Genomic DNA, 14,258 nt, shown 5'->3' with positions numbered 1-14,258 from the left:
GTTACGTGAGAACACAACTGTCTGAGTCACCGGCTCCGGACGATCTCAGGAGAATAATGTCTGACTGAGGCTGAGCCAATGTGAGAAAACAGCAGGAGACTATTGAGTTCATTGCAAGCGAGTGGGTTCACTGATGACACAAAACTGAAAATCAAAGTGACACAAATGTCAGGAATGTAGGATTCAAAAGAGGTGTCGTACATGAAGAAGAGACCAATGAAGATGTCAACTGCTAAAGAAACAAGATTGGAGAGATTTTGGGTGATGACGGTGTCAATGTGCTGTAAACAAAGCTCCATGGCAGATTGTCAATGTCGCGTCCTTCCTCCTGCATTGCAGACGCCACTCTTCTCCTTTTTTCGGTTGCCGTGAACGAGTCCCACCCAGACAATCTGCTGCTGCGTTGCTCTCATGTGAAAGGCAAACCCTGCAAGTCCAGACCGCATTGTCTGAACGGCTCAGGATAAAATGCAACACGCTGTGTGTTATGTGGGCACGAACATTTCTCAGATTTACAGTAAAGCTTAAGATGATAAGCTTTTTAATGAGTTACTTCTTTTAACAACTAAGGACTAAGTGTATAAATCCTACAGTGTTTTCCTGCTTGCTCCTGAATTCTCGGACCCCTGATCGCAGGTTGTGCGCGTTGTGGACTGAGATGCATTAATTAGATCGAGCCAGGTGTGTAAAGGGGACGCTCCGGATCGGGACAGGTGTCGATGCTTGTCCCTTTCCGTTGTAAATAATGTTTTTTTCTTCTTTTTCGATATCTATCTTCTCTGTCCCTCCTCCCCCTCCAGACCTCCCCGTCCATTATCTTCTCTTCTCCGAGCTGGCATCCCATGTGGGGGGGGCACTGCTTCAGTCTTCTGCCCGTGGAGCCTCGTGTCTCCTCATCCCTCGTCTCCCACCAAGTCTGTGACCGAAAGCCTCTGTCCTCCTCCCCTCTCTCTCACTCCCTGAAGACTCTGCCTTTAATTAGAATTCAACTGCCAACACCCCCTCCTCCTCCCCCCCCTCCACACTCACACACACACTCCCCCCTGCCCCAATGACCTCATGCTCACTTGCAGTCGCAGCTATCTTCTTTTTAAATTCCTCCCTAATTGGTCGTTGCATATACAAAAAAATTTGCTATTTGCCTTACGTAAGCAATTTCCACTCCCTACATTCCTCCCTCCCTCGTTCTTTTCTCTCCCTCTTCCACTATCAAGGTCCTACAACCACCCGTCCTCACCCTCCTTCCTCCCTCTTTCCCATCTTCTTCCCTCTCTCCGTCTCTTCTCCTTCCCGCGAGTCCTGTCAGTGTCTCGTGGTGTTCTTGCCAAACTTGTCGCCGAGTTGCTGGATGAGCAGAGCCAGCTCTCCGGCGGCCTCCGACTTCTCCTCCAGGAGCTCGTAGCGGAGGCTGGAGATGTCTTGCTTGATCTCCTTCAACTCACCTGCAACACAGTCGCACACGACCAATCAGAACACGAGAGCACGAGGAGGACGCAGACATTTTTGCAAATCGAGCACTTATCCACAATGTCATTAATCTTAAGTAGGGTTGCAAAGGGGCAGAAAGTTTCCGGAAATTTACCGGAAACTTTCCACGGGAATATTAAGCTCGGGAATTTGGGGAATTTTGAAAAAAAAAAAACTATGCAAATTAAACGCTGAGCAATAAAAACATCATTCAAAACTCTATTTTAAAGATGCATGGAATGCAGCACGTTGAGTTTCAACCCTCCACTGTGCATTCTTCCATCACATGCTCAGATAACTCCCAGCATCCTTCACTCTACAGCAGGGCTATTGAGGCCTGCTGTAGTGTGCAGGACTAGTCAGGTAAGTTTCAATGATATTATTGGGGAAAATATATTAGCATGCTGATTGAGGATTGTTCATCTGTTCATCTAGCCTATTTCCATTCATTTATCCATCAATTGTAAAATATTTTTACAGACTATTCCAATTGTTTGGCTAACTATTTATATATCTGGCATTGCATTAGTGTTTTTTACAAACTTTTTTCTCATCTTATTCTACAGAACAATGCTACGTGCACTTTCTCATGTGTGGAGGCATTTCACCCCATCCAATGTAGAAGGAAAGGCTGTGTACATTTGCAAATACTGGGCTCAAATCAGCCTATGACAAAACAAAATGTTTATATTTATGTCTGTATATGACAAGGTAAATACAGTTAGTATAAATTACCCACAACATTTCCAGTTTATTCCCGTTAATTCCCGTATATTCCTGTTTATTCCCGTTAATTCCCATTAATTCCCGTTAATTCCCGTTAATTCCCGTTAATTCCCATGGAAAGTTTCCAACTTTGAATATTCCCGGAATTTTGCAACCCTAGATGCTACAAACAGGACAAACTGTGCAACACAACCCTTCACAGCCTGCTGCACCCCATTAACCCTCATGTCTGTCTCATACAATCTCACACACACACATACCCTGAGCAAATAATGACACAATTACAACGGGCCTTGGTAACGAGGGTATCTTTTTTACCTTCATTGACTTCGTCGCTCTCTCTGTCCACTTGAGCCTTTAGCACGTAGCGCTTAATCAGACGCTTCATGATCATCTGCGAGGAGAAGAGGAAAGACGGTTACATAGAGGGACGACAACACAGGGCGTATTCATCCAATAAACAAAACCCAGCCTAATTAGATTTCTCTTCTTTCTTTTTTTAACCCTGAGCACCTTGTGTGTGCGGATGCTTATATGTACGTGCAGACAAGTGGTAGAAAACGGCGACTTGTCTCTGCGATGCTGTGCGAATTGTTGGGTATTGATTTTGCGGCCGGTGGGAATGTCCTGCAGCCACTTCCACGGCCCGGGCAGTCAATCCCTGCATGTAGGCACTCGGCAACTGGGTCGATAGCTGTCACCCCACATGCAGCACACATGCAATGTCTGATCAAGTGACATCTCAATGCATGCTCTGTGTGTATGTGTGTGTGTGTGTGCTCTTGTGATGCTTTTCTGTGCTGGATTAAACACACACCCACGGAGCGTTGTGAGAAACGTGCAGCAGACCAGTGAAGGAAATTAGATTTCCCTGAGGGTGAAGGTGAAGGGCAGACTAAAGAGTGGAGCATCTTTCTGCACCGTGCAATACTTTGAGCTCATTTACCGAGCGCTGGTCTTCGATCTCACCTCAAACAGCTCATTAGAGCCGTTTCCAGTCCTACTCTCTTGCTCTCTCTCTCTCTCTTTTTGTCAGTACTCCTCTTCCTCTTTCGCTCGCTATCACTCGTCCAATCCCAGCTTCCTCTCATCCGATGCCCTTTCATCCCCGTGGTTTCTGGCTTATCATCCCGCCTGTCTCCTTCTTCCTTACCTCTTTCCTACCACTCTCCCTTTTAGCTTCCACCCATCACTGGGTCTTCCTGTCAACCTCTATCACCCCTCAGCCACCGCCTCTGTCGGCCTAATTTCCTCTTTCTTCTCTCCTATATGCCTCAACCTCTGGGTTCCTCTTATATCTTTCTTCCTATACCTTCTTCCCTCCTCCATTTTCTGAGATCCTCCATCTTTACTGAGCTTCATCTTTCCTCCTCCTCTTCTTTGCTCTCTGTCTTACCTGATGTCTGGTCGGCTGTTGTCTGGACTTTCTGGGCATGAACTCTTCTCCCGGTCGAGGATACGGCCTGTACTCCTCATCCTGATGAAACAGCAAGATACAGACGACAGTTCAGTGTTAATGTCACATTTCAGAGCAAAGGGATGAGTGAGTGATGAGTGAAGAGGTCGTAAGAAAAAAGCACAGCTCAGAGTTCGTATGTGGTATATGATTATGTCTTCAAAGAGAATTGACTTCACTCGACCAGAGTGAATCTTTTATTAACTGACTTCTTGTTGCCTCCCACTACCATGACCTGGCTCAGGTCAAAAACAGTTTTCAACGAGAGCAGAACTAGGCACAACAGTTCCATAAATTACCTCAGTTCTTCAATTTGCAGTCGAACTCCTCTCTCTGAAAGAACGAGTTATACCATCACAGTTTTCTTTCTTTTTGTGGAACTTTTAGATGAAATACAAATTAACTGCAATGACAAATGATTTCCTGTGGAGAGGTAAATTAGCATTACCTATACACAGCTTCAATGAACTCCACAACCAGATGGCAGCTACTGTTTGAGCTTCATGAGACTGGGAGGAGCACATCTGCTTGACGCCAGGCAGCACTGTGGGCCATCTCCGAGCCCATCGGCTATCGTCTGAGATGAAACCGTGGGTAGCCACGGTAGTCTACTGCACTGTGGGCCTGAATGATGCAGGCGGCGTGTAAAGCGATTGTCTGTAGTCTGATCATGAAGAGCAAAGGACGGTTTGTTCTTTTTGTCTGAGAGATGTCTGTTAGGGTTTGTAAATAATAACTTGGCAAATCCAACATTAGGTTTTGGAAACAGTCCATCTCGACTGAAGCTGGGTGTCACCAGCATCTTTTGTGCAGAGGTTTTCCAAAGCTTCACAAACAAAGCTTAAATCTCTTTGCTGTGTACTCTGTAATCTAGTCTCTATCCATAACCTGCTTTGAAGTCCTCTGCGGCCTCCATATCAACACAAATTCATTTTATCTGTTTTTTGGCAAGAAATGAATCGTCCTTACTACAGTTAAAAAAATGATTCGCTTATTCGCCAAAGGCCCTGAGCACAAAGAGCAAATATTCAACTGAGCAAACATGTGAACTGCATATCAAAATTTCATTAAAACCAAATTTGAATGCTAAATGTTGAACATGAATCACAAGAGGTTCACTTAGTTCCTCTGCAATAGACCCAATCCAGTCATTAAAACTGCTATTTCAGCAACCGTTGACTTGGTTTTCTTTGGGAACATTAAACCTAATTAGCTTTAACTTAGAGCATCACTTGTTTTGAATGGTGGATATCCCACATTAAAAAAATACATAAAGTTACTGACGCACAAAGAGCATCCCATCGTTTCAGAATCTCGTTTGACATTCTCAACGCTGGGTGAAAGTGAGCTTACGCATTGATCGCTCGCCGCAGCTGCTCGGCTCTGCGATTCCACTGTCAGAGAACTTTACGTGCTCACAGGAGCGGCAGGGTGAAACCCATCCTGTCCCCCCCCACGACCTGCCCGATCAGAAGCAGGCGGATCCGATGGCCCGACTAATAGCTTAGCCGAGGCGCTGAGGTGAGCCGTTTAAGCAGCGGAATCAGACAGAGCGAATGACTGTGGGTAAGGCCGGCACAAAGATTGATTCTGTGTTAAATGGCCCATGCGATTTTCTTCACGCTTTGCATTACAGTGGTTTTATTTAGATGGACAGTCCTTGAGAGGGAGGAAGTTGGAAAAAGAAAAAAAAAGCTGAAGTTGCAGTCCAGTCTTGCATTGGGAATAGAATGTATTTCGTTTCCTGGGTCCTCACTTACAAGGCCCTCTGACCAAACTGTACACATGCTGACAGTGCAGTAATTAACTGTCGTGCTATAAACAGTGTGATAGACTCAAACAAACAAGTCAGCTTCAAAGCTTTTTATAAAAAAATATATCAATATCAATATAACATCAGAAATAATGTCTGGCCCTTGCCTCACTCTTGTTACCTGTCACAGGATAATGTTTACAAAATGGAGAAAATACAGTTACTTGAGATTAGGAAAGAGTAAATTCCGGACACTGACCCCTCCCTCTGAATTGACCTTGCCCATCTCTAGCTCGTTGGTATGACGACGTCCGTTGGCTTTGCACAGGCGTATCAGGCAGGACTTGATGCGGAGGATCAGGTAGTAGAAGGACTTTGGGCTGGGAACCAGGTTGAAGGGAGCAGGCAGAGTGCGTCCTTCGTCAAAGTAGGAGAGCCACAACTTGGCTCGGGCGAACTTCCACTCCACATCGGCATCCTCCTGCAGAGACACAGACAGAGAAAATTATAGATATAGATATAGATACAGAGACACAGACACAGAGGAAGAGACAGAGACACAGATAAAAACAGAGACAGACGGACAGACAGAGACACAGATACAGACAGTTACAAAAGTTGTGTTTGAAATAAGCAGCCGTAGTTTCAAGTGGAGTTTAAAACAAACAAAATAGAGTTAAATGTTAGACTTCCTTGCTTTTGGTACTGGGTGTCAAATTATCAGTTTAACTCCATGTTTTAATTAAGACAATAAAATTAAATTTTTCAAATCTACTTTGAATCAAATCAATCAGAAATGAACTGCTGGTTACCTCATTACATTGCAGATTATCAGTTACTGAGAGCTACTGTAAATTTAGGCAAACGACTGGCGCTTTAAATAACTACATTTGATTGTTATGAGACAAACTATGTTGAGTGAATAAAAACAATCAACATCTCTGTAAGAGAAAGAAACAAACTCATCTAATCCCTGTGCTGAGTTTGCTTTCACACAGCTCCTTTAATTTAACACCTATCTGTCCTCTAGTTCTCAGCAGAGCTCCATTTTTCATCCTATTGTGCTAAAACAAGAGCAAAGAAAATCACATCACAGTTTGGATTTTCTCCTTACAGCTCAAAAATACTTATACCGATGTTTCTATTTCGGTTTCGTGTGACAAACTTTTGCATCTTTAATTTTGTAGTCTGTATTTTGTGTTTGTTGCCACTGTATTGATTTCTCACAGCTCAATGGTGTTTTCAGCTACATCTCCAATTTCCCTGCCGGCCCAGAGGCGATCAAAAAATAATCCCCTCTGAATTGTTGACAGATTCCTATCTGATCCGCATACCTCTATCTCCTGGTAAGAGTTGTTGATCATGGCGATGAGCATGTTGAGGAGGACGACCACCATGGTGACATTGTAGACTCCATAGAGCACGTAGCCGATGTTCTCTATGAACTTGTGGTCGTACTTGAGCACCACGGAGATCACTTCCGACAGCCCGAAGATCGACCAGAAGAGAGTCTTAAAACTCTCCTCCACGCTTTCAGGGAGAGACAGAGAGAGAGAGAGAGGGGTGACCACATAAAGCCGAAGCTAATTGCTCCTTCAGTCACACACAAAAACACAAAGACACACACAGAAAATGCATTTTCATGTGGTGGAGTTTATGAGGTAGCACTGATGAAATACCTGATGAGTCATGTCATGTTATCGAATTTCCCTGTCTCTCACATACAAACACACAGATACACATAGAGAAACAGAGAGAGAGAGAAATGCAACTAAAACCGTCTGACTTCTGCATAGGTTAAAATAAATCAAAACTGACCTGCATCAAACTTTAAATAAAACAGACTATGAAAAATCACTTAATAGAGAGACACTACAAGTTCGTTTTTCCCCCAACACTTCATCCGTGCTTTTTTTTGTCTTGTCATGGCTGTGTTCAAAGGAGAAATAAGTCAATTCAAGGTTCATGTTAACAAACGGAACATTTCAAAAGTCACGCTGCTCAAATTGACGTCATAAAGTTTAACTTGAATATAAATATTGAATGTCATTTTTAAGCAGTACAGAAAGGTGTTTGAGCTACCTGTGCCTTTGCCCTCTGCTATTTAGATATGATTTAAATTTCCATAAAAAAAGGTTTCAGAGTCAAATACACATCCAGCCTGAGGGATTATTCCCCGAGCAGAGTGGGTGTTTGTGTACCGGAGGGCTGAGACAGAGGAAGAGGGGACAAGGTAAAACAGCTCCAAGACCTGGGAACATTGACATTCAAGTACACGTCTGTCATTAAATATTCCACTAGTGGCGAGCACAGGCTTGAGATGACAGAGGGGCGGTGGAGGGGCTCGGTGGAGGAGAAGAAGCCGCCCCGGCTGGATCGCTGGAGGGGATGGAGGAGGAAGGCGGCTGTGAGGAGAGAGGATCTGTGGGCTCCAGGGTCTCGAGCTGTGGGCGTCTTACAAATGAACTTATTTCAAAGGGGACGCAGTTTCATTGGTACGCAGAGAGCTAGGTGAAGACACGGAGAGGGAGAAATAAACAACACACTCTCACATTGATGAAAAGACGGAGACAGACACACACAGGCACTTTCCTCTTCTCTCTCACAAACATGAAAACACAGACTCCCCCGAGAACGTCAGCCTTAACCTTCGCAGGAAGAAAGAAAAACACACTCTTTAACCTCAAGCCTGAATCTGTGACACTGTGTGTTTTCTGTCTCAAAGAACATCTAAGATGTTTCTTAAAAAACACTTTCCAGCAAACACTTATTAACACCAGCTAGGAATGAACTCTGTAACTACTACTTGTCCCCTATTACTGCCTCTTTATACATTATGTTTAACATATAGAACGTCTTCGGTTTTTTCTATTGCAAACTAGAAACAGTTCTCTAATGACTCTGTTTATCAGGCTGCCTAGTAGTTGGGTATTAGCAGTAAATATTTCCTGTTCATCTCTGAACTTTCATTGAACAGTACGATTAATGGTCATTACCTTTCCTACTGTATATATCTATAGCTTTAAACAGCTGAATGGACATAACATTTCCATTGATTTTTCCATGTTAGCATGATGAGCTGCACGTACCAACAGAAACCGGCTGGTGCTTTGCATTTTTTCATTCCATAAATCACTTTTTCAGGACTCTACCCTATCAAGGCCCGGAAATTGTATATTTTCTCAATCAGCATCTTAGTATGAGTGATGGCGTCCGACATGAACTCACAGTTTTCTGCCAGAGTTAGAACAAATTTGATTATTTCACATATAAGCATATTTCTATTCATTTTTCTCATAGGTTTGAAGTGAGCAGCACTCAGAACAGTGGTGTTACACACTTCGCTGCAACACTCGACAATACAATTTTAGCAACATCAGACTGGGACTTGTAATTATAAATAGACAAATGCTCAGATTTTTGGCTGCTTTGCATAATTTACATGTTAGGCCTTGAAACTCGCCCAGTTCTGGTGCAGGCAGAAGGATGTCATGCTGGTCATGACATGAACCTTTCACCTATGAACCAAAAGGTCTCTGAATATGACATCACACAGATGAACTGCCCTTGTCCTAATCCCCATCAGCCCCTGACCTCAGACGTCTGCATCAAGCCACGAGGCCATTGCCTAAAACAAGAAATCAGCACATAAATAATGTGGTTATCGGTTCTTGTCGAGAAAACCAACGCAAGGAAAAGCTCCCTTTGGACCACAGAACACAGATTTACTCAACCAGCCGAGTCTAAGTGTTTTTATACTAAGGCTAACAGCAACATAACTCTGCCTCCGACCGAAGGAACATATAATCATAGAAACCTTTTTTTAATCACATTGACATTTGAAGAGGTTGACACCACCCCATTGAGTTCCGTGATGACTACTTTGAGAGGGCAACTCAGAAGCAGAGGCGTGCACGTTACTGTCATAAGTGCCGAGACATCATAGTGACATCTGGCACTTGAGGCATGCGTGAACAAAAACACTCGTAAGCATTAATGGAAGTTCGCAAATGGTTTTCTTCCTCGTGCGGCAGAGACGGACGGTCTACACATCCGACAAACGATTACTGCGAGACTAGAACCAACCGGAGGCCGTTTTCGACAATATCGCCTTGCTCTCTATTCACATCACACACACCCGCATGTCTATCGTGCAATCAGGAGCACAGTGATTTTGGTGGTTTTGCCTCGAGATTGAGAACATGTTATTTTTGAGCCGTCTCTCTTTAAATAATGTCCTGTCACTTATCTGGAGGCTCTCTTTAAAGATAAAAACGCTTCCCTGTGGCTTTTTTTGAAATATGAAACTGAACTAAAACAGAGAGAGAGAGAGAGAGAGAGAGAACTCGGTTGTGCGAGTGATGAATTATCTGCTCTTGATTACGTTACATCCCAATTATCTCTGAAATGAAATTATTCCGGTTTCAGCTGCTCTTCCCACCCTTGTGAAATGCTCACGCGTTTTAGATTTTCAGGTTCTCACAATGCGTGTTGATAATGATGAAGGGCTTTGTTCCAGGCGACATTAATGTGTCATTAAAGCAGCCACACACACAGGGATAAAGGCGCACACACACACACTTCAAATTAGTCACTCACCACAAGGCAGATTATTTATATACACTCTTCATCCATCCTATTACACCTCCTCACTTCTATCCATAACACACTGATACAGATAGAATGAGGATAGTCGGATACGTGAGTTAAGGGGATTCTGCCATACTGGATAATGTTGATTAATGGGCAGACAGTGCTAATGCGCATTATCATTTGTTTTGCTCACCTTGTTTTGCTGCTTATTTAATTCACTGACATCTGACTGACATTACTCTGAGGGAGGAAGATAACTAAACAGAACTTATAAGATGAACAAGAATTTTGTTTGTTTTTGGCTAATTTCATTTAAGGTACTGGTCATGTGTGTATTATGCAATACCTTGTCACTGAGATGGATGAGATGCTCAGATAATGGAAAAAATTGTAGCATCCTAAGAATGAGATTATTTCATTTGTGCGTGTGTCTGTGTTTGTGTGTGTGTGTTTTATTACATCATTGCAGCATTGTACAACAGGCAGCAAATCAGCAGGGACAGTGAGCATCTGGAGACAGAGATGGACAGTGTGTTATTATCCGTTATTAAGAGTGGCAGCTCCCAATAGGCTGCTCGCAGTATGATGGCTCCACACACACGTACACACACACACACACACTTATCCCTGCAGGACACAGACAGTAGAGAACTGACTCTGTTACTCACCCTGCCACACACTCACGCCACACACAGCCTGGTGTGTGTCTGTGTGCGTGCGGCAGACTGGTGAGTCACTTTGGCTCTGCGGGAGCGCTCCAAACCCAATCATCGAGAGTCCCAAATCAACCTCCTCCCCCCAGAGACATGCTCTCCGTCCTCGCTGCTTCATGCTTCATGTTTGTCTCCGTCACTGTCTTCGCGATCCTCTCGGCCTCCTCTTTGTTTTCTCTCTGTCGCGCATTTTCTCATTATTTTCCCATTGCCATTGCTTTTATATCTCTCTCTGCATCGCACTCCCTTCCTTCTCTCATGCCCTCGCCATCTTTCATCACAGCAGCTTTTAGCTATTTCTGTCACTCACGCTCTTCATTTGATTTATACTTTTCTTTTTTCCCATTATTTTCCCCTCTCATATATTTTCCCTCATTGTTTAATCTGCAGCAGTATTCTCACATTGGCCAAATGTAAATGTAAATGTAGACTTTAAGAGCGGCGGCACCCGGCCCTCTGCTCTGTCTCTCTCCGCCTGCCCTCCAGTCATTAACGAGATATAAAATCTCTCGTTCTCAATCACCTCTTGTCTGTTCTTCTTTTTCCTCCTCTCCTCTCCCCAGAGACAGACATTCTCAGAGACAGACCGGTGGTTGGTCAAAGAGACAGAAAAACATAGACAAAACATCTTTAAATATTTAATTGAGTTAAACTTTCTATCTGTGGCGCGATAGGAGCTGTCACCATGGCAACAGCAAGGGAGGGGTCTTGCCCACCTTGGCCTTTAATGAGCCAAGGGATGCCGGCCTTCCTTCCTGTGTGTCTGTGTCTGTGTGTGTGTGTGTGTGTGTGTATGTGTGTGTGTGTGTCTGTGTGTGTGTGTGTGTGTGTGTGTGTGTGTGTGTGTGTGTGTGTGTGTATGTGTGTGTGTAATGACAGATTGATTGAGATTGAGAGACAAGAAAAGTGAAGGAAAGCGAAAGGACCGATCCAAAATTGTTGTTTCTCGTTATCATGCTTGATTATGAGTGTGTGTGTGTGTGAGTGTGTGTGTTTGTCTGACCGTGGGATACAGATTGCAGTAGAAAGCGAGCACTGAAAAAACAAAAGAGACTGTTTTCCGTGTGTCTTCAGGCAAGTTGTGAGAAATCTTATTAAGTGGGGAATACAACAGCACAAGATCAGCAATTGCAATTAAGAGTGTTTTGATAGTGAATCAGGCAAGACATCAACTTCACTTTAATTTGTCTGCCCCTGTGCAGTCTGGCTGTTCTTCTTTCTCTCTGTTCCACTTCATCTTTTCATAATACACAGCTCAAAACAATGTGTTGATCGATTCTACTACTGAAATTTAAGATATTGATATCAAAGACATATATTGACCATTTGCTACAACAACTAAGAATAACCAGAGAGGCTTTAGATTCTCCACATGTTGAGGAACTGTGCGTGGGTCTACAATAAGACTCATAATTGTACTCAAACAATAAAAACTGTTACAAAAGTGTAAGAAAATCATTAAATAAGCCGTTTCCTACAAAAACTCTGAAAAAAGTCTGGAAAATTGGGTCTGGATTTACCCTTCACATATGAAGAATGCGGCTGGAGATTAACCGGGTAACAGGAAAATGTAAGGAACATTGTTTTGTTGCCATCTTCTTGGAGCTCCTCTTTTTCATCCTGAGATACTTGTAGTGTTTTTGTGTGGTTTGAGTCTCTTATCTGAGCCTGGTTCACAGTAAAGTTGGCTCTGGGTCTACCCCTGGGTCTCTTCACAGTTGGGCTTGCCCGTCCAAACTCCTCGCCCCAGCGGAGGGTGGTAAACGGTTAGTGAAAATTGTTAAAGAGTTACCGCTGATGAAGTCTCCTAGCAACAGGGGCTATATCTTTCAGCCACTAAATTTAGGGTTTCGCTGACTGAAGTGGAAATCCTGGCTTTGTCTTCCTCTAAATGAATCCCTGCTCAAGAGCCTCTTACCTCGACAAAAGAAAATAATTTCAGTGCGGAGTCTCAGTGTGTAATGATGGTCTCGATGCTATTTCAGGGGGATTACATCTCACCAAGATGGAAATTGAATGCTTGGCATCATTTGTCATGATAAAAGTAACATTTTTTATTGGAGAATTCAAAATATTGGCACAAGCTAAAGCTATTGGTGCGGAGGTTGATATTTGAAAGCCTCCACAGGTCACACTGTATGAATGCACTCTTTTTTGGTTATTCTTCCTCCCTCCCGCCTCTCCGTCTATAGCGCCTTGATTGTAACCGTGTCTCTTCCTCTCCTCATTTTAACATTCAGACGTGCTTGACTGCTAAAGGCTGAACACAACACCTCTGTCTTGCCTTCAGAGAGAATAAATTCTCCCTTAAGCTCACCCAGTCTTAACCATTTCTTTTGCTCTCAGCCTCCTCTTATCCTTCTTTCACACCCCGCCTCCCTCTCTGTCTCACCAGGATTCCTGTCTCGCCATCACATATAATCAATCACATTTTATTTGTATGGCCCATATTCAAAAATCACAATGTGTCTCACAGGGCCTAACAAGGTGCAGCATCCTCTGTCCTTAACCCTCAACAAGAATCAGGAAAAACTTAAAAAAAAAAACTATTAACAGGGGGAATTACGTAGAAACCTCAGAGAGAGCCACATGTGTGAGATCCCTCCCCCCCCCCCTGGACAGACAGAAGGGAAATAGATGCCTTGTGTAACTGAAAAATCAACTAAATAACAGTTTTAATTAGAAGAAACATTGATTAGAAGAAACAGTTTGAAACATAATGGTGAAGTGTGTCAATCTATTTTACATCAAAAATGTCTGAAAGAGATGAAGGGGGCAGTAACGACAAATTAATTGAGGAGTTATTGTCCGTTATGGCAGAGTGTGTGAGTAGGCGTAGCTGCATTAGTCCCTCTGAACTCTTTCACGCATCCCCCCCCCTCCTGACCCTTTGTCTCAGATCTGCTTTAACTTTACCTTCCTGCCTGCATCTTCAGCTCCACTTTTCTCCATTTCTAGGTGCCATCTTCTATCCACTCTTCTCTCTCTGCATCCCTGCCCTCTCATCGTGTTATATGCCTTTGTCCTTGGCTTTAATCTGATATGCCTCCTATCTTGCCCGTACCGTCTGCAGCACTCTGTGTCTTTCTATTCGAAATGCTAGCTATGAAAAGAAGTTCATGTTGCCAAAGCAACTTAACTCTAACTGACGTAGCACAGAACTCTTCATAATGGTGTTTGAATAGCGATTACGTGAACAGGTAACAATCAGTAGTCATTAACTGCTTGATACTAAACAGGTTCTTTTCTTTCTCACCTTTTTGAATTTTATAAATGTCTAAATTCTAAATCTGTACTGAATCGGCGCTTCTGTCTGCTTGACCTTCTCTCATCCTCTCTCTCATTTCCCCCTCCTTTGTCTATGCATCCTGGCTGAATTCCAGCATTTGCCTGAACAAACAACAAGCCCAAAAAAACACCTTCATCTGCATCTGTATCTCCCCCTGTGGCTTTCTTCTCTTCCCTCTCCCTCCGTCCAGCTGCTCTTCCCCGCGTTGCCCTGCCGTCTGCTGTCCTAATCGTGCAGGACTTATTCACTTGTGTTTCCAAT

General features: G+C 43.5%; 1 protein-coding gene across 2 annotated transcripts in view; it reads right to left on the bottom strand.

Annotated features, from left to right (window-relative positions):
* Positions 1-1,302: 1,302 nt before the first annotated feature.
* Positions 1,303-14,258, bottom strand: part of trpc7b (transient receptor potential cation channel, subfamily C, member 7b) — a 42,451-nt gene continuing 29,495 nt past the window's right edge. The window contains exons 8-12 of one of the 2 annotated variants that reach the window (XM_061079944.1): positions 6,737-6,932; positions 5,656-5,883; positions 3,590-3,670; positions 2,512-2,587; positions 1,303-1,442 (exon numbers count right to left, since the gene is read on the bottom strand). In XM_061079944.1, coding sequence (XP_060935927.1) covers positions 1,303-1,442; positions 2,512-2,587; positions 3,590-3,670; positions 5,656-5,883; positions 6,737-6,932 — 721 coding nt within the window. The remainder of the gene's footprint in view (positions 1,443-2,511; positions 2,588-3,589; positions 3,671-5,655; positions 5,884-6,736; positions 6,933-14,258) is intronic. The other variant, XM_061079945.1, reaches the window with a different exon arrangement.

This window comes from Limanda limanda, chromosome 10 (assembly GCF_963576545.1).
Source record: "Limanda limanda chromosome 10, fLimLim1.1, whole genome shotgun sequence".
Lineage (NCBI taxonomy): Eukaryota > Metazoa > Chordata > Actinopteri > Pleuronectiformes > Pleuronectidae > Limanda > Limanda limanda.
Note: the sequence above shows the minus strand (reverse complement) of the source record. Positions and strands in the feature narration are given on the sequence as shown.